We start from the raw sequence: 18,175 nt of genomic DNA on the forward strand, positions 1-18,175 counted from the left end.
CCGAGCGGGGATTCGAACCCGCGACCTCCGACTCCCCAGCCCGGGCTCTTTCCACCGAGCCACGCCGTTTCTCAGATGGCATGGAGTCAAGGCTCGAGCTGGGGAGTCGGAGGTCGTGGGTTCTAATCCCGCCCCACCACCCAATCGGCCGGGTGACTTGGGGCCGGTCGTTTCCCTCCGGGCCTCGGCGGCCTCATCGGGAAAATGGGGATGCGGACGGGGAGCCCCGAGTGGGACGACCCCATCGCCTTCTCTCCCCCGTCCCCAGCGCTTAGGGCAGGGCTTGGCACCCGCTCAGCAAACCACGTCCCGTCGATGATGTTGAGGGGGCGGCGGCTCGGTCGGCCCCTAGGGGGCGGCGGCGCGCCCCGGGACGCCCCCGCGGCGTGACGTCAGAGGGGCGCGGCGACGCGCTGACGTCACGGGGGCGGGGCCGGGCGCGGGTGACGTGTCGGCCTCCGGTGCGGGGGTCGGTGGGTCCGGCGGGAGCGGCCGAGGCGGCGGAGCGGGGAGCCCGAAGGAGGGAGCGGCGGAGCGGAGGTGCGGGGCGCGGCGGGACGGGGAGGGGGGAGGGCGGAGGGCGGAGCGCGGCGGCCGCCGTTTGGGGCCGCGGGGGGAGGGGAGAGGAGGGGAGGCGGGGCCCGCCGGCCTCGGCCCGGCTGACGGACGTCGCTTTCAGCCCGTCAGAGAGGCGCGCGCCGGGAGGAGCAGGCGGCCCGGCCAATCGGCGGCGGGGAGGCGCAGGCGGCCCGGCCAATCGGCGGCGGACGGAGGCGGGGAGGAGCAGCCGGCTCGGCCAATCGGCGGCGAAGTAGGCCGGGGGGGGCGGGGCGGAGCAGGGGGGGCGCGCGCGCTTGCCCCCCTTGGTAGCGGCGACCCCCCCGGGCTGCGGAGGCCCAAGTCGTGGGTTCGAATCCCGCCACCCGGGTGACTGGGGGCCAGTCGCTTCTCTGGGCCTCAGTTCCCCCCTCTGTTAAATGGGGATGGAGACGGGGAGCCCACGGGGGGCCACCTCATCATCTTGTGTCCCTCCTCAGCGCTTGGCACATGGCGAGGCTCAGTGGAAAGAGGCCGGGCTTGGGAGTCAGAGGTCATGGGTTCGACTCCCGGCTCTGCCACTTGTCAGCTGGGTGACTGTGGGCCGGTCACTTCACTTCTCTGGGCCTCAGTTACCTCATCTGTAAAATGGGGATTAAGACTGTGAGCCCCACGTAGGACAACCTGATTCCCCTGTGTCTCCCCCAGCGCTTAGAACAGTGCTCTGCACAGAGTAAGCGCTTAACAAATACCAACATTATTATTATTACAGTCTGATGACCCTGTATCTCCCCCAGCGCTTAGAACAGTGCTCTGCATGTAGTAAGCGCTTAACAAATGCCAACATTATTATTATTATTAACACCATCATTATTATTATGTGACTTTGGGCAAGTCGCTTCACTTCCCTGGGCCTCAGTGACCTCATCTGGAAAATGGGGATGAAGACTGGGAGCCCCACAGGGAACAACCTGATGACCTTGTATCTCCCCCAGCGCTTAGAACAGTGCTTCACACATAGTAAGCGCTTAACAAATGTCGTTATTATTATTCTCTGGCCTCAGTGACCTCATCCGTATCTACCCCAGCACTTAGAGCGGTGCTTGGCACACAGTAAGTGCTTAACCCACATAGTAAGCACTTAACAAATGCCATCGTCATTATTATTTACCTTTTTCTCCCTTGGAGCTGGAAGACAAGGCAGCCCTAAGGCCAAGGCAGGCTCGAGGTTAAAGCAGCATGGCCTAATGGAAAGAGCCCAGGCTGGGGAGTCAGAGGTCATGGGTTCTAATCCTGCCTCTGCCACTTGTCAGCTCTGTGACTTTGGGCAAGTCACTTCACTTCTCTAGGCCTCAGTGACCTCATCTGGAAAATGGGGAGGGAGACAGGGAGCCCCACGTGGGACCACCTCATCACCTTGTATCTCCCCCAGCGCTTAGAATAGTACTTGGCACATAGTAAGCGCCTAACAAATGCCGTTATTATTATTCTCTGGGCCTCAGTGACCTCATCTGGAAAATGGGGATGAAGACTTGAACCCCACATGGGACAACCTGATGACCTTGTATCTACCCCGGCACTTAGAACGGTGCTTGGCACATAGTAAGCACTTAACCCACATAGTGAGCACTTAAATACCATCATTATTATCATCATTAGTAGTATTATTTACCTTTTTCTCCCTTAGGGCTGGAAGACAAGGCAGCCTTAAGGCCAAGGCAGGCTCGGAGTTAAAGCACCGTGGCTCAGTGGAAAGAGTCCGGGCTGGGGAGTCAGAGGTCATGGGTTCTAATCCTGCCTCCACCACTTGTCTGCCCTGTGACCTTGGGCAAGTCATTTCACTTCTCTGGGCCTCAGTTCCCCCATCTGTTAAATGGGGATGGAGGCTGTGAGCCCACGGGGGACCACCTCATCACCTTGTATCCCCCCAGTGCTTACAACAGTGCTGGGCACATAGTAAATGCTTAATGTTGGTATTTGTTGAGCGCTTACTATGCGCAGAGCACTGTTCTAAGTTCTTGAGTAGATACAGGGTAATTAGGTTGGCCCACGTGGGGCTCACAGTCTTCATCCCCATTTTCCAGATGAGGTAACTGAGGCCTAGAGAAGCGAAGTGAGGGACAGCTTGATGACCTTGTATCTACCCCAGCGTTTAGAACGGTGCTTGGCACATAGTAAGTGCTTCACCACCATCATCATTATTATTTCCCTCTTTCTCCCTCAGAGGCCAGCCCTAAGGCCAGGGCAGGCTCTGGGTTAAAGCAGCGTGGCCTAGTGGAAAGAGCCCAGGCTGGGGAGTGAGAGGTCGTGGGTTCTAATCCCAGCCCTGCCACTTGTCTGCTCTGTGACCTTGGGCAAGTCACTTCACTTCTCTAGGCCTCGGTGACCTCATTTGGAAAATGGGGATGAAGACAGTGAGCCCCACGTAGGCCAGCCTGATTCCCTTGTATCTACCCAAGCGCTTAGAACAGTGCTGGGCACGTGGTAAGGACTTAAGAGGTACCATTACTATTATTATTACGGATAGAGTAGAAGATAACCAGGTCCCCCTCCGAGGGGACTGACCCCGGCCCTTTCCTCCGAACTCTTTTTTTTCTGCCTCCACAGCATCTCCCAGGAGACAAGAGGAAGAAGGGGCTGGAGACGGAGGAGGCAGGGAGATGGGAAGCGTTGGGGCCGAAGGGTTTGGACCCTCTCCAGTCCTCCCCTTTCTCCCTCGGGACGGGGCTGCTCTTCCCGTTCGGAGCGGGGAGAGAGGGAGACAGGAGGACGAGCCAGATCATGGGAGGGGGAGATAATAATAATGATAATGTTGGTATTTGTTAAGCGCTTACTATGTGCAGAGCACTGTTCTAACCGCTGGGGTAGATCCAGGGTCATCAGGTTGTCCCACGTGGGGCTCCCAGTTAATCCCCATTTTACAGATGAGGTCACTGAGGCACAGAGAAGTGAAGTGACTTGCCCACGGTCACACAGCTGACAAGTGGCAGTGCCGGGAGTCGAACCCATGACCTCTGACTCCCAAGCCCAGGCTCTTTCCACTGAGCCACGCTGCTTCAAGATGTCTTTATTGCTTTACCCTACCTTCCCAAGCGCTGTGCGCACGGTAAGCGCTCATTGAGAAGCAGCGTGGCTTAGCGGAAAGGGCACGGGCTGGGGAGTCAGAGGTCGTGGGTTCTAATCCCGGCTCCGCCACTTCACTGTACCTTGGTGGCCTCATCTGTAAAACGGGGATGAAAAATAAAAGTAAATAAATTGTGGTATCTGTTAAGCGCTAACTATGTGCAAAGCACTGTTCTAAGCGCTGGGGGATACAAGGCGATCAGGTTGTCCCACGTGGGGCTCACAGTTTTAATCCCCATTTGACAGGTGAGGTAACTGAGGCACACGAGCCCCACGAGGGATAACCTGGTTATCTCCCCCAGCGCTTAGAATAGCGCTTGGCGCATTGTCAGCGCTTAAGAGACACCACCGTCGTATCGTCATTATAGTAAACGCGATCGATGGGGTGAGCGAGAGATCGTCGGCTAGGGAATGACCGTTGATTCTCCGCCACAGTACGAGGTTATGCGTCTCGATGAACACGCGGAAACGCTACGGATCTAAGAACACGGATCAGGGAGTCTACCTAGGTCTCTCGAAGACGCAGGTCGTCCCGCCCGCGGCGCCCGGCGGCGGCGGCCCTCCGCGACCCGCTGCGGCCCCGGCCCCTCCCCCTCCGGACGCCATGTCCTGCCGAGACCGGACCCAGGAGTTCCTCTCCGCCTGCAAATCCCTGCAGAGCCGGCAGGTGAGGTTCTTTTGGAGGCCTCGGGGAAACGGGGAAGGAATCCGTGGGCTCCGCTGACCGGGAGAGACTTCGGGGAGTCGCCCGGGAGGAGGTTCACGCCCCTAACGCCGTCGTCCGGGGTTCGGTTCCGCGACCTGGGGAGCGATCGGTCGGTCGTATCGATCGAGCGCCTGCTGCGTGTGCGGAGCACTGTGGGAAGCGCCTGGGTGACCGGTGGAGACGTCCCCTTGCCGTAGCCCGCGAGGAGCCTAGAGGGGGAGACGGACCTAGTGACGGAAGGAACTAAGTTACGGCTCGGCGCGTCGGGGCGGCGGGCCCGAGGTTGAGGTGACGCGAAGAGTGCAGATCCGAGGGCGACGCAGAAGAGTGGGAGGAGAGCACAGTCGGGAAGGCCTTCTCGGGGTCACGTAACTCGGAGCAGAGAGGGATTGCCGATTGGAAGGACGGGGATATCCGCTGGGAGTTGCGGAGCGTTGTCGCGCGCGTCCCCGGGGTGGCGTCTTGGGAAGAAAGGAGCTCTACTAGGATGCAGTCAGTTCTCCAGGAACGGAAGGGCGGTAAGCTCATCGCGGGCAGGGAATGCGTCCGCCAACTCTGCCGTGTGGGACTCGCCCAAGCACTTGGGGCTCATCTGCTGTGTGACCTCGGGCAACTCACTTCGCTTCTCTGGCCCTCAGTTCCCTCATCTGTAAAATGGAGATTGAGACCGGGAGCCCCACGGGGGACGGGGACTGTGTCCAACCCGATCTGCCCGTGTCCACCCCAGCGCTTAGCCCGGTGCCTGGCACATAGCTAAGCGCTTAATAAATACCGTAATTATTATTATTACAGTCCTGTGCCCACAGTAAGCGCTCAGTAATTACCACTGACTGATTTATTCGGCATTAAGGGGAACTCGCTCTGTGGTATTTTCCGAGCACTTACTATGCTCACGTACGAAAATCAGCATTGTCCAGTGGAAAGAGCACGGACCCGAGAGTCAGAGGATCTGGCTTCCGATCCTGGCTCTGCCGACTGCCTGTTGTGTGACCTTGGGCGGTCACTTAACTCCTCTGTGCCTCAGTTTCCTCAGCTGTAAAATGGGGATTAAATACCTGTTCTTCCTCTTAAACTGGGATCCCCCCACCCCGTGGGACAGGGACTGGAACTTTTGCAACAGTGACAAATATTATTATTATTTGCAGACATGAGATTTTGATATATTTAATTTTAATGCCTGTTTCCCCCTCTAGACTGTAAGCTCCCAGCACTTAGTTCAGTGCCCAGCATATAGTAGAGAAGCGGTGTGGCTCAGTGGAAAGAGCCCGGGCTTAGGAGTCAGGGGTCATGGGTTCTAATCCAGACCTGTCAGCCCTGTGACTTTGGGCACGGCACTTAACTTCTTGGAGCCTCAGTGACCTCATCTGGAAAATGGGGACTGTGAGCCTCACGTGGGGCAACCTGATGACCCTGTATCTCCCCCAGCGCTTAGAACCGTGCTCTGCACATAGTAAGCGCTTAATAGATACCAACTTTATTATTATTATTACAGCCTGATGACCCTGTATCTACCCCAGCGCTGAGAACAGTGCTCGGCACATGATGAGCGCTTAACAGATACCAACATTATTGTTATTATTCTGCGCTCAACTCCTCGTGGGCGGGGACTGTGTCTACCAACTATGTTATATTTATACTCTCCCAAGGACAGAGCCTAGTGCTCTGTACACAGTTAGCACTCCACAAATGCCACTGACTGATGGGTAAGATCATCAGGCCCCTCTCAGGGTCGCAGCTGAAGGGTTTCCGGTCCTCTATCGGTCGCGGCTATGGGAGGGAGAGTCGAGCAGAGGCCTGTCCATTCCATTCCCGGCTTGGGCGGCGGCTGGCGAGGGGAAGGCAATCTGCTACAAGTCAAAACTCACCCGTGCTGGAGGGCGGAGACTCGTCTACCGCCCGGATGGAGGCAGTGGTAAACCACTTTCAGATTTTTACCAAGAAAACTCCGTGGATGCACTGTCAGAACGATTGCAGATGGAAGTGGGGCGTTCTGGGAGTGCCTCTGATGTCGTTATGGGTCGGACCCGACTCGACGGCATGAGGCGATGAGAAGATAATCGGGTTGGACCCAATCCCTGTCCCACAGGGAGCTCTGAGTCTAAGGGGGCGGGAGGGACAGGTATTGAATTCTCATTAGAGAAGCAGTGTGGCCCAGTGGATAGAGCACGGGCCAGGAAGTCAGAAGCAACCGGTCTCTAATCCCGGCTCCGCGGCGCATCTGGTGTGTGACCTTGGGCCGGTCGCTTCACTTCTCCGTGCCTCAGTTGCCTCATCTGGAAAATGAGGAACGAGAGTGCGAGCCTTATGCCGGACAGGGACCGTGTCTAACGTGATCAGCTTGTGTCCAGGCCAGTGCTCAGTACGGTGCCTGGCACAGAGTGAGTACTTAGCAAATACCATAAGAAAAATCGTGGACGAGGAAACCGAGGAACAGAGGAGCGAAGCGACGCGTAGCACGTGCCCCTCGACCGACAGCACATACGGGCACGCAGCCGATCCTTCCGACCGCCCGCCGGAGTCCCTCCGGTTGACCGTGCGCCGTCGGAAGAACGGTCCCCGATTCCCCAACAGCGATGGATCCGGAGCGCCTAGCGAGAGCGCGCGCTACGGCCGGCCGGGCCGAAGGCATCGGGAGACGGTCGGAAGGGGAGGAAGGGCAGGAGGGGAGCACGAAGCATTTGCGGACTTCCCCTCCCCATCTTTGCCTCGTAGAACGGGCTGCAGACCAATCGACCGGCTCTGAGCGCCGTCCGGCAGCGCAGCGAATTCACCCTCATGGCCAAGTGAGTTGGGGAGGTGGGGCGGGGGCGAAGGGCAGCTTGGGGGACCCCGCTTCTGGGCCCGCCCCCACCGTGAGGGGAGCGGCCGGTGACATGGGCTGGAGCTCTCCCTCCCCTGTGTCGCAGGCACATCGGGAAGGACCTCAGCAACACCTTCGCCAAGCTGGAAAAGCTGACAATCCGTGAGTGACCGCGGGAGCCCTTGGGGTGGCCGGGGAGGGGAGGGGTCAAGCGCGTAACCTCGATGGTTCTTCTCAACGTTCGTCTCCACAGTGGCAAAGCGCAAGTCCCTGTTTGACGACAAAGCGGTGGAGATCGAAGAGCTCACTTACATCATCAAACAGGTGAGGCAGAGAGTCGGTCCGTCGATGACGATAACCGGGGCGTCCGTTAAGGGCTTATCGTGTGCCGACCGCTGCACTAAGCACTGCGGCGGATACAAGCCATTCGGGTTGGACCCAGCCCCCGTCTCACCTGGGGCGTCCCAGTCTTAATCCCCATTTACCTGGTGAGGCAACTGAGGCCCAGAGCAGTGAAATGACTTGCCCACGGTCACACAGCAGACAAGGGGTGGAGCTGGGATCAGAACCCCGGTTTTTCGGACACCCGGGACTGGGCTGTATCCACTAAGCCACCCTGCCTCCCTGCAATCGATCAGTGGTGTTGACTGAGCACTTACTGCGTGCAGAGCACTTTACTGAGCGGTTGGGAAAGCAATATAACCGACACGGTCCCTGCCCACAGCGAGCTCACGGTCTAGAGTCGTCCACGGGAATCCTCTTCCCCTCCGCCGTGCTGTCACGCATTATAGCAACGACCGTGGCTCAGTGGAAAGAACCCGGGCTTGGGAGTCAGAGGTCATGGGTTCGAATGCCGGCTCTGCCACTTGGCAGCTGGGTGACTGTGGGCAAGTCACTTCGCTTCTCTGGGCCTCAGTGACCTCATCTTGTAAAATGGGGATTAAGACTGTAAGGCCTCACGTGGGACAACCTGATTACTCTGTATCTACCCCAGCGCTCAGAACAGTGCTCTGCACATAGTAAGTGCTTAACAAATGCCAACATTATTATTATTATTATTATTATTAATAAACCCACAAGCCTCCTGCTTTGGAAGCCTCTTCAGAATCCTTTGCTTCTTCCGACCTCCTCATGCCACACTCTTCTTGAGACATCTCCTGTCTCTGCTCCCTTCTCTGTCTTCTGCCGTTTCTGGAAAGCTTCCCCAGATAATAATAATAATAATAATAATGATGTTGGTATCTGTTAAGCGCTTACTATGTGCAGAGCACTGTTCTAAGCGCTGGGGTAGATGCAAGGGAATCAGGTTGTCCCACGTGAGGCTCGCAGTCTTCATCCCCATTTTCCAGACGAGGTCACTGAGGCACCGAGAAGCGAAGCGCCTTGCCCAGAGTCACACAGCTGACAGGAGGCGGAGCCGGGATTAGATCACCACCGGATTCCTCCCGTCGTCCCTTTTCCCAACTCTAGCCCTTCCCTAGGTTGTAATGTTCTCTAATCAAGCCATCGTATTTATTGAGCGCTCACCGTGTGCAGAACACTCTACCGAGCACCTGGGAGAGTACGTTAGGACAGTATAACAGGCACGTTCCCTGCCCACAGTGAGCCGAGGCCCAGCGGCCCTAAAACCGGGCGTGCTCAGGTCGGAGAAACGGACTGGGCTCTGAAATCGGATTTGTTTCTTGGGAGATTGTCCTGAGCGCTGGGAAGGAGTTCCCAGGTGGGAATTAGATCTGGTCCCTGGCTCTCCGGGCGTGTGAGGGTGGGGGGTGGCGGAAGCAACAGCAGTTTTTCTCCTCAGAGGAGCGGTCGGGTGACCCCGTTTCCCTCTCCCCCCTCCCCAGGACATCAACAGCCTCAACAAGCAGATCGCCCAGCTGCAGGACTTTGTGAGAGCCAAGGGCAGCCAGAGCGGCCGCCACCTGCAGACCCACTCCAACACCATCGTGGTCTCCTTGCAGGTGGGGCTGAGGGCAAGGAGAGGGAAGGCCGCGGGGAGGGAAGGCTTGCCGTTCCTGACCGAGCCTCTTCCTCCCTCGCTCTAGTCCAAGCTGGCCTCCATGTCCAATGACTTCAAGTCGGTGCTAGAAGTGAGGACCGAGGTGAGAGGAGTGAGGGCCGAAGGAGAGATCTGGCATTTTACGGCGCGGGGGGGCGGGGGGCGGCTGGGACCTGCCTCGGTTCCCCCACCTGGCCCTTGGCGAGGAACCCTCGCCCCCCCCCGGCCCCCGCCCCGCCGCATCGACTTCCTCTTTCCCGTCGACCGTAGAACCTGAAGCAGCAGAGAAGCCGCAGGGAGCAGTTCTCCCGCGCCCCAGTGTCAGCCCTCCCCCTCGCTCCCAACCACTTGGGTGAGTTACCCGCTCCCCCCCTCGGCCCCCCTCTAGACCGTAAGCTCGCTGTGAGCGGGGAATCTGTCTGTTGGTCGTCGTGTCGTACTCTCCCGAGCGCTTAGAACAGTGCTTGGGACAGCGAGGGCTCAGTAAATACGACGGAATGAATGAGCGAGTGAGAATGGGGGGAGGGCAGGAGGGAGGCTCCATCTTGCAGCTTTTCTCTCTCCTCCCTTCTCCTCTTTCTTCCCCCTCCCTGCTGCGGTGGTAGTAATAATGATTGAGATATCCATTGAGCACTCACTACGTGCCAGACACTGTCCTAAAGGCCGGTGTAGATACGAGCTAATCGGGTTGGACACGGCCCCCGGCCCCCGTAGGGCTCCCCGTTTTAATAATAATAATAATAATAATAATAATAATAATAATAATAATGTTGGTATTTGTTAAGCGCTTACTATGTGCAGAGCACTGTTCTAAGCGCTGGGGTAGACACAGGGGAATCAGGTTGTCCCACGCGGGGCTCACAGTCTTAATCCCCATTTTACAGGTGAGGTAACTGAGGCACAGAGAGGTTAAGTGGCTCGCCCACAGTCACACAGCTAACAAGTGGCAGAGCTGGGATTCGAACTCATGACCTCTGACTCCAAAGCCCGTGCTCTTTCCACTGAGCCACGCTGCTTCTCGTTTTAATCCCCCTTTGACCGATGGGGTCACTGAGGCGCAGAGAAGCCGAGTGACTTGCCCAAGGTCACACGGCAAACAAGTGACCTCTGGACCGTAAGCTCGTTGTGGCCAGGGAACGCGTCCGCTTATTGTTGGAGTGTACTCTCCCGAGTGCTCAGTACAGTGCTCTGCACCCAGTAAGCGCTCAGTAAACACGACCGAACGAATGATTGAACGACGCGGCCGAGCCGGGATCGGAACCCAGGTCCTTTGACTCCCGCGCCCAGGGAGTAGTATTGATTAAGCTGGGTACAGAGCAATAATAATAATAATGTTGGTATTTGTTAAGCGCTTACTATGTGCCGAGCACTGTTCTAAGCACTGGGGTAGACATAGGGGAATCAGGTTGTCCCACGTGGGGCTCACAGTCTTAATCCCCATTTTACAGATGAGGGAACTGAGGCACAGAGAAGTGAAGTGACTTGCCCACAGTCACGCAGCCGACAAGTGGCAGAGCTGGGATTCGAACTCATGAGCCCTGACTCCAAAGCCCGGGCTCTTTCCACTGAGCCACGCTGCTTCTCACCATTCCCTCTCAGGCTGGCACTGCATTCCCCACTGCATTCCCCGCTCGGCCAGTGGCTAGCGGGCGGAAGGCCATCTCCTACAAGTCAACACTCCCCCGTGCCGGGCAGCAGCGGCCTGGGAGAGAGTTGAGGACGGAGGCTCACGTTTACCGCGTGGAAGTAGGCCATGGTAAACCACTTTACCGAGAAAACCCTGGGGATACACCACCGAAGCGACCGTCTTCTGCGAGAGACGCGTCCGTGGAGTCGCTACGGGTCGGAAACGACTCGACAGAGGGAGACTAGAGAGGGCGCTGAGGAAGAATGCCCAGGTGGGCGGCAGACACGGTCCCCGTCCCTCGGCGGGGGGCTCGCCGTCTCTCCGCGCTCCTCGCTCCGCGCTCACTGTGCGCGGAGCACTGTACTGAGCGCTTGGGAGAGGACGGTGTGATAGTAAATAGTAATGACGATGATGACGACCGATGAAAAATGTCCTTAGGCGGCGGTGCGGCGGTGCTGGGGGCGGAGCCCCGGGCCGCGGGCGACGTGGCCATCGACATGATGGACTCGCGGACCAGCCAGCAGCTGCAGCTCATCGACGAGCGGGTAACGTGGCACGGGGAGCAGAGGAGGGGTGGGGTTTGAAGGGCTAAGGAGATGGGGAATTCGCCGATCTTCCCGCCACCCCCCGACCAACTCCCTGTCCTTCCTCAATTCTCCCTTTTCCCTTGATAATAATAAGAATTATTGTGGTGTCTGTTAAGCGTTTACTATGTGCCAGGCACTGTGCTGAGCACCGGCTGGATACAAGCAGATGGAGTTGGACACACGTGGGCTCACTTTCTCCACCCCCATTTTACAGATGAGGTCACTGAGGAGTGGTGGAGTTGGAAGGGCTTAAGGAGATGTGGAATTTGCTGATCTTCCCTCCTCCCCCTTGCCCTACCTCAATTCTTCCATTTCCCATAATAATAATGGCGATGGCGTTTGTTAAGCACTTACTATGTGCCAGGCGCTGTTCTAAGCACTGGAGTAGGTACAAGGTAATCAGGTCGTCCCATGTGGAGCTCACAGTCTTAATCCCCATTTTCCAGATGAGGTCACTGAGGCACAGAGAAGTGAAGCCACTTGCCCAAGGTCACACCGCTGCTGTCAGAGGCAGGATTAGAACCCACGACCTCTGACTCCCAAGCCCAGGCTCTTGCCACTGCGCCACACTGCTTCTCTATAACTGTGGTATTTATTAAGGGCTTATTATGTGCCAGGCACTGGAGAAGCAGCGTGGCTCAGTGGCAAGAGCCCGGGCGTGGGAGTCAGAGGTGGTGGGTTCTTATCCCGGCTCCGCCACTTATCCGCTGTGTGACTCTGGACGAGTCACTTCACTTCTCTGTGCCTCGGTGACCTCATCTGGAAAATGGGGATGAAGACGGCGAGCCCCGCGTGGGACGACATGATGACCCCCGTATCTACTCCGGCACTTAGAACAGTGCCTGGCACATAGGAAGGGCTTATCAAATACCATCGTTATCACTGTGATTACTACTAAGCGCCGGGGTGGATACAAGCAAATGGGGTTCTTCGTCCTTGCCAGGATTCCTACATCCAGAGCCGGGCCGACACCATGCAGAACATCGAGTCCACGATCGTGGAGCTGGGCTCCATTTTCCAGCAGCTTGCACACATGGTCAAGGAGCAGGAAGAAACCATTCAGAGGTAAAAATACCTCTTCACTCCTTAAATCATCTTTTCGGGGTAGCGGGGAGGAGAGGGGGGCGGGTGGAGGAGGGATGGCTAAGTTGGGGTCGGGGGGGGTCTTGCAGGTAGCGGGACAGGATCGGTCCCGAACGGGCTCCACGGTGCCCTACCGGAAAGAGCCCGGGCCCGAGAGGCGGAGGACCGGGGTCCTGATCCCGGCTCCGCCGCTTGCCTGCTGCGGGACCTTGGGAACGTCGCTTGACTCCCGGGCCCTCGGTTCCCTCACCCGCAAAGTGCGGGTCGGAACCTGTTCTCCTCCTTCGATCGTGAGCCCCGCGTGGGATATGACTAGATCTCGCGTCTGCTGTAGCGCTCGGTACAGTCACCGGCACGGAGCGAGCGCTTCACAAGAACCACAATTATTCTTGTTACCCAGCTTGGCCAACCGGAGGGTAAGCGAGGGAGTTTGAGACTCCGAAAGCAGTAGGGATTCTCGGCTGCCACCTGATCATTATGATGGTATTTACTAAAAGCTGACTGTATGCCAAAGCACTCATTCGTATTTATTGAGGCCTGACTGCGTGCCGAGCACTGTTCGAATCGCTTATCGTCATCCTAGCCACTGGTGTGGATACGAGATAATCAGATGGACGCATTTTCCCATTCCGGGCAGAGACAGAGGAGAACGGATGTTTTTAATCTCCCATTTTAAGGAGGAGGAAATGGGCTCAGAGAAGCGCAGTGACTTGTCCAAGGTCACAGAACAGGCAAGAGGTGGAGCCGGGACTAGAGCCCAGGATCGATCCATCGATCGTTGGTATTTATTGAGCGCTCACTCCATGTGGAGCGCCGTACTAAGCACTCGGGAGAGTACAGCACTACCCAGTTAGCAGAAAGGATCCCTGCCCGTAACAAGCTGACAGTCTAGAGAGGGAGAGAGTCGTTAATATGAACAAAATCAGTCAGGATCTCTTCAACTCGCTCATTCTTTCTCCTCCCATCCTTGTTCCATTCATCCTATAGCTAACCGCCCTTTCTCAGCTCATCCTCATCCCATCTTTTCATTCCTTGTCCATGCACATAAACTGAAGGCGAGAGGAAATTAAGCAGCCCTGTAGTCTCAGGACCATATAATGTTAAATAATAAAATCCATGGATCTGAATTTCGGTCTCCACGTGGCAGCGACATTTTTCCGGAGAGTGACGCCCTGTCCGTGTTACAAGCCAGCATTCTCTTTCCACCTCTCCCCCCCCCCCCGCCCGATTCTCTACCGTCAGGAGAGATACTGGTTCTAATCCCGACTCCGCCGCTTGTCAGCTGTGTGACTTTGGGCAAGTCACTTCACTTCTCTGGGCCTCAGTGACTTCATCTGGAAAATGGGGATGAAGACCGTGAGCCCCACAGGGGACAACCTGATCGCCTTGTATCTATCCAGCGCTTAGAACAGCGCTTGGCACGTAGTAGGCGCGTAACAAATACCCAATTATTATTTTATTCTACTTAGGCGGACTGACCGTTCTGGGTCCTTTACTGCCTCCGATTCCTATCCCTAGCGTGGGGACTTCACCGTCTTCGAGCCGGGAGAACTTCCTGCCTGGGAGAACTAGGCCTTCCTGCCTCTAACAGGATTCTGTCCCTGTCTCCCCTTCAGGATCGACGAGAACGTACTGGGAGCCCAGCTGGACGTGGAAGCAGCACATTCAGAGATCCTCAAGTACTTCCAGTCAGTGACCTCCAATCGCTGGCTCATGATCAAAATCTTCCTCATCCTCATCGTCTTTTTCATCATCTTCGTGGTCTTCCTCGCCTGAGCCCTCTCCACCCCCGCGGCGACCCAGACGGGACGGATCTCCTCGGCGTGGGGGTGGGGGCTCGGTTGCGGCCGGTCCTCCTCGGTGTGGTGGTAGGTGGCCGTCTCCGGGGGCCGAAGAGCTCCTCCTCTCTCCCCGGACTGATAAGGATGGCCGAAACCCCTTACCTCCCACTTCCCACTTTTCTATATTTGGACTCTGCTGTGAAGGGGGCGGGAGGGACGGGGGCCCCCGGCTTCCCCGTTCCGTCGGCACCCGGCTCCGGGGGTCCTCCCCGGCCTCTTCCCAGGGCCCGTCGGGCCCATCGCACATACGGGGAAGACCCCTCTCCCTCCTCCCGGCCCCCTCCCTCCCCCCGTCCCCCATCTCCTCCCCCCCCGGGGGAGAGGAGAGGAGGGCAAATCGAACCCGGGCGCTAACTCTGTTAATCCCCTTCTCTCCACTCCACCTGGGGCCCCCCCCGGGTCCCTTTCGGCCCCCACCCGCGACTGCCGGCGACCGTGTCAGTTTGCCAAAGGCGGCGTCACCCCCATATTGCCCTAATTACATCAGAACTCTCAGCCCCTACCAGCCGTGTCCTCATTTGGGACGGGGGACGTCGCGGGGGATGGGACAGGAGACGATTTGGGGCGGTGACGGGCTCGGGAGTCGTCGAGGTTGGAGATGAGCCGGGCTGGGATCTCCACTCTACCCTTCCCTCCCCGCCCTCTGTTTTTAGCTTTATCCTATTCCTCTCGAGTCTCTGGTCTCTTAGCTTCCTTTTTCTTTTTTTCTCTGCCCCAGAATTCCCCCCTAAAAAAGGAGAGTGAGCATGAGAAATGAGCCCAGAGGGAGAGTGGTGGTATTCCACGCCTTCTAAATCTGGACAGGCTCCAAGCCTGTTGACCAGGGCTGGCTTCGTCTAGGTCCCCAGCTCCATTTCCTTAGGAGCTTCAGGTGAGGGACCTCTCCTTGGGCGGCGGCTGGGGCTCGTGAGGGAAGGAGTCGCCTCTTGCTCTATATCCCACCCTCTTTACTTCTCAGAGATAGACCTGCCCTAAATAATAATAATAATAATGTTGGTATTTGTTAAGCGCTTACTATGTGCCGAGCACTGTTCTAAGCGCTGGGGTAGACACAAGGGAATCAGGTTGTCCCACGTGGGGCTCACAGTCTTAATCCCCATTTTACAGATGAGGTCACTGAGGCACAGAGAAGTTAAGTGACTTGCCCAAAGTCACACAATTGACAAGTGGCAGAGCTGGGATTCGAACCCATGATCTCTGACTCCAAAGCCCGGGCTCTTTCCACCGAGCCACGCTGCTTCTCTGCTAAAAATAGGCCACCCACAGTGGAGGAAAATGACCGTGAACAAAATGCCCGCCAGGGTGAGGCCAGGCCCCGGGCGCCCAGTTTCTTCGCTTCCTGGTTTCTGCACAACTGGGCTCCTAGTGTGAGAGCTAGGCCAGCTCCCCTCCACCGATCCCCTCCCCTCAGGGCCGCTCTCGTATCGACAAGAGGTGAGGGAACCAGTGTATTATTATTATACACTCCATCCTCATCTCCCCCGTGGCTTGCGTGGCTCTGCGGGCAGCTGCTGTCCTCTGGCATGAGGGTGGTGTTGGGTCCCGGTAGGTCGAGGGGCCGGAGGGGTTCTCGGTCCTTTTGGGCCGGGCCCCAAAGGGAGTATCGTGGCCTAGTGGAGAGAGGCCGGGCCTGGGAGTCCGAAAGACGCGGATTCTAGTTTTACCTCCTCCACTTGACTGCTTTGGGCCCTTGGGCGAGTCACATTACTTCTCTGGGCCTCAGTGACCTCCTCTGTAAATTGGGGATGGAGCCCCTTGGGCGTCATGGACTGTGTCTAACCTGATCACCTTCTATCTAGCCCAGCGCTCAGAACAGTTCCTAGCACATAGTTAACGCTGAACAGATACCATCCCCAAAAAACACGCACAAAAAAAGCAGCTGTGAGAGGAAAGAGCCAGTTTCACAATCCAGAGAGGGTTTTGTCCCAGTCCTCTCCAGCCCCTCAAAATCTTACTCTACCCCCTCTCCACACCACACTTCTCCAAGTCTGATCCCCATTCTCACCCATCTCCCCCTCTCCTTTTGGTGATCTCGCTTCCCTCAGCGGGGGACTCTGTTACAGTAAGCCCCGGGGGAATTTCATTTTTCATACATTCATTCAATCGAATTTCTTGAGCACTTACTGTGTGCAGAGCATTGCTTGGGAGAGTCCAATAAACAGATTCATTCCCTCCTCACGACGCCACTTTCCAGAGGTCTTTCTCCCCACGAAGCCCACCGGGAGCTCTCCCGCTTGAGGAGCAGCGTGGCTTAATGGATGGAGCGCTGGCCCGAGAGACAGGAGGTCATGCGTTCTAATCCTGGCTCCGCCACTTGTCTGCTGTGTGACTCTGGGCGAGTTGCTTCCCTTGTCTGGGCCTCAGTTACCTCATCTGTAAAATGGGGATTGAGACTGTGAGCCCCACGTGGGGCAGGGACTGTCTCTAACCCAATTTGCTTGTGTCCACCCCAGCGCTTAGTACAGTGCTTGGCACATAGTAAGTGCATAACGAATACCATAATTATCATCCCATCCTCCCTCCCAGGCCAACTAGGAGGTGGCCGTCCTACTGTGAGAGCGGATTAGACAGATATAGCTGTTCTGCTTGGCATCTAGGAGCAGCGTGACTCGATGGAAAGAGCCCGGGCTTGGGAATCAGAGGTCATGGGTTCTAATCCCGGCTCCGCCACCTCTCAGCTGTGTGACCTTGGGTGAGTCACTTCACTTCTCTGGGCTTCAGTGACCTCATCTGTAAAATGGGGATGAAGACTGTGAGCCCCATGTGGGATAACCTGATGACCTTATATCTCCCCCAGCGCTTAGAAGGGTGCTTGGCACATAGTAAGCGCTTAACAAATGCTATCATTATTATTATTATTATATAGTAGGTGCTTAATAAATACCATAATTATGATTAAGATGGTGGTAGAAGTAGGAGTAACACTGATCGACGAAGGGCCTGTGAGCCCCATGTGAGAACAACCTGATGACCTTGTATCTCCCCTAGCGCTTAGAACAGTGCTTGGCACATAGTAAGCGCTTAACAAATGCCATCATTATTATTATTATATAGTAGGTGCTTAATAAATACCATGATTAGTATGATTACGAAGGTGGTAGAACTAGGAGTAACACTGATCGACGAAGGGCCCATGAGCCCCACGTGGGACAACCTCTATCTGTTGCCGAATTGTACATTCCGAGCGCTTAGTACAGTGCTCTGCACATAATAAGCGCTCAATAAATACTATTGAATGAATGAATGAACCTGATGACCTTGTGTCTGCCCCAGCCCTTAGAACAGCGCTTAGCACATAGTAAGCGCTTAACAAATGCCATCATTATTATTATATAGTAGGCGCCTAAAAAATACCGTAATTCTTATGATTAAGACGGTGGTAGAAGTAGGAGTAACACTGATCGACAAAGGGCCTGTGAGCCCCACGTGGGGCAACCTGATGACCTTGTGTCTCCCCCAGCGCTTAGAACAGTGCTTGGCACATAGTAAGTGCTTAACAAATGCTATTATTATTATATAGTAGGTGCTTAATAAATATCATTATTATTGCGATTAAGACGGTGATAGAAGTAGGAGTAACACTGATCGACAAAGGGCCTGTGAGCCCCACGTGGGGCAACCTGATCACCTTGTGTCTCCCTGAGTGCTTAGAACAGTGCTTGGCACATAGTTAAGTGCTTAACAAATATCATTATTATTATATAGTAGGTGCCTAATAAATACCATTATTATTATGATTAGGACGGTGGTAGAAGTAGGAGTAACGCTGATTGATGAAGGGCCTGTGAGCCCCACGTGGGGCAACCTGATGACCTTGTGTCTCCCCCAGTGCTTAGAACAGTGCTTGGCACATAGCACTTAACAAGTATCAT

General features: G+C 56.1%; 1 protein-coding gene across 2 annotated transcripts; it reads left to right on the plus strand.

The window, feature by feature from the left end:
- Positions 1-431: 431 nt before the first annotated feature.
- Positions 432-14,805, plus strand: STX5 (syntaxin 5). 2 transcript variants are annotated; one of them, XM_029061491.2, is made up of 12 exons: positions 432-540; positions 680-811; positions 4,096-4,327; positions 7,079-7,149; positions 7,273-7,328; positions 7,420-7,490; positions 9,011-9,127; positions 9,212-9,268; positions 9,436-9,517; positions 11,231-11,337; positions 12,323-12,444; positions 14,079-14,805. In XM_029061491.2, exons 3-12 carry the CDS (start codon positions 4,115-4,117, stop codon positions 14,236-14,238), a joined length of 1,056 nt encoding a protein of 351 aa, XP_028917324.1. In that variant the 5' UTR covers positions 432-540; positions 680-811; positions 4,096-4,114; the 3' UTR covers positions 14,239-14,805. The 2 variants fall into 2 exon arrangements, with proteins under 2 accessions (XP_028917324.1, XP_028917323.1); XM_029061490.2 differs by lacking the exon at positions 680-811.
- Positions 14,806-18,175: the final 3,370 nt, after the last annotated feature.

The sequence above is a fragment of the Ornithorhynchus anatinus genome, chromosome 3, assembly GCF_004115215.2.
Source record: "Ornithorhynchus anatinus isolate Pmale09 chromosome 3, mOrnAna1.pri.v4, whole genome shotgun sequence".
Classification (NCBI taxonomy): Eukaryota; Metazoa; Chordata; class Mammalia; order Monotremata; family Ornithorhynchidae; genus Ornithorhynchus; species Ornithorhynchus anatinus.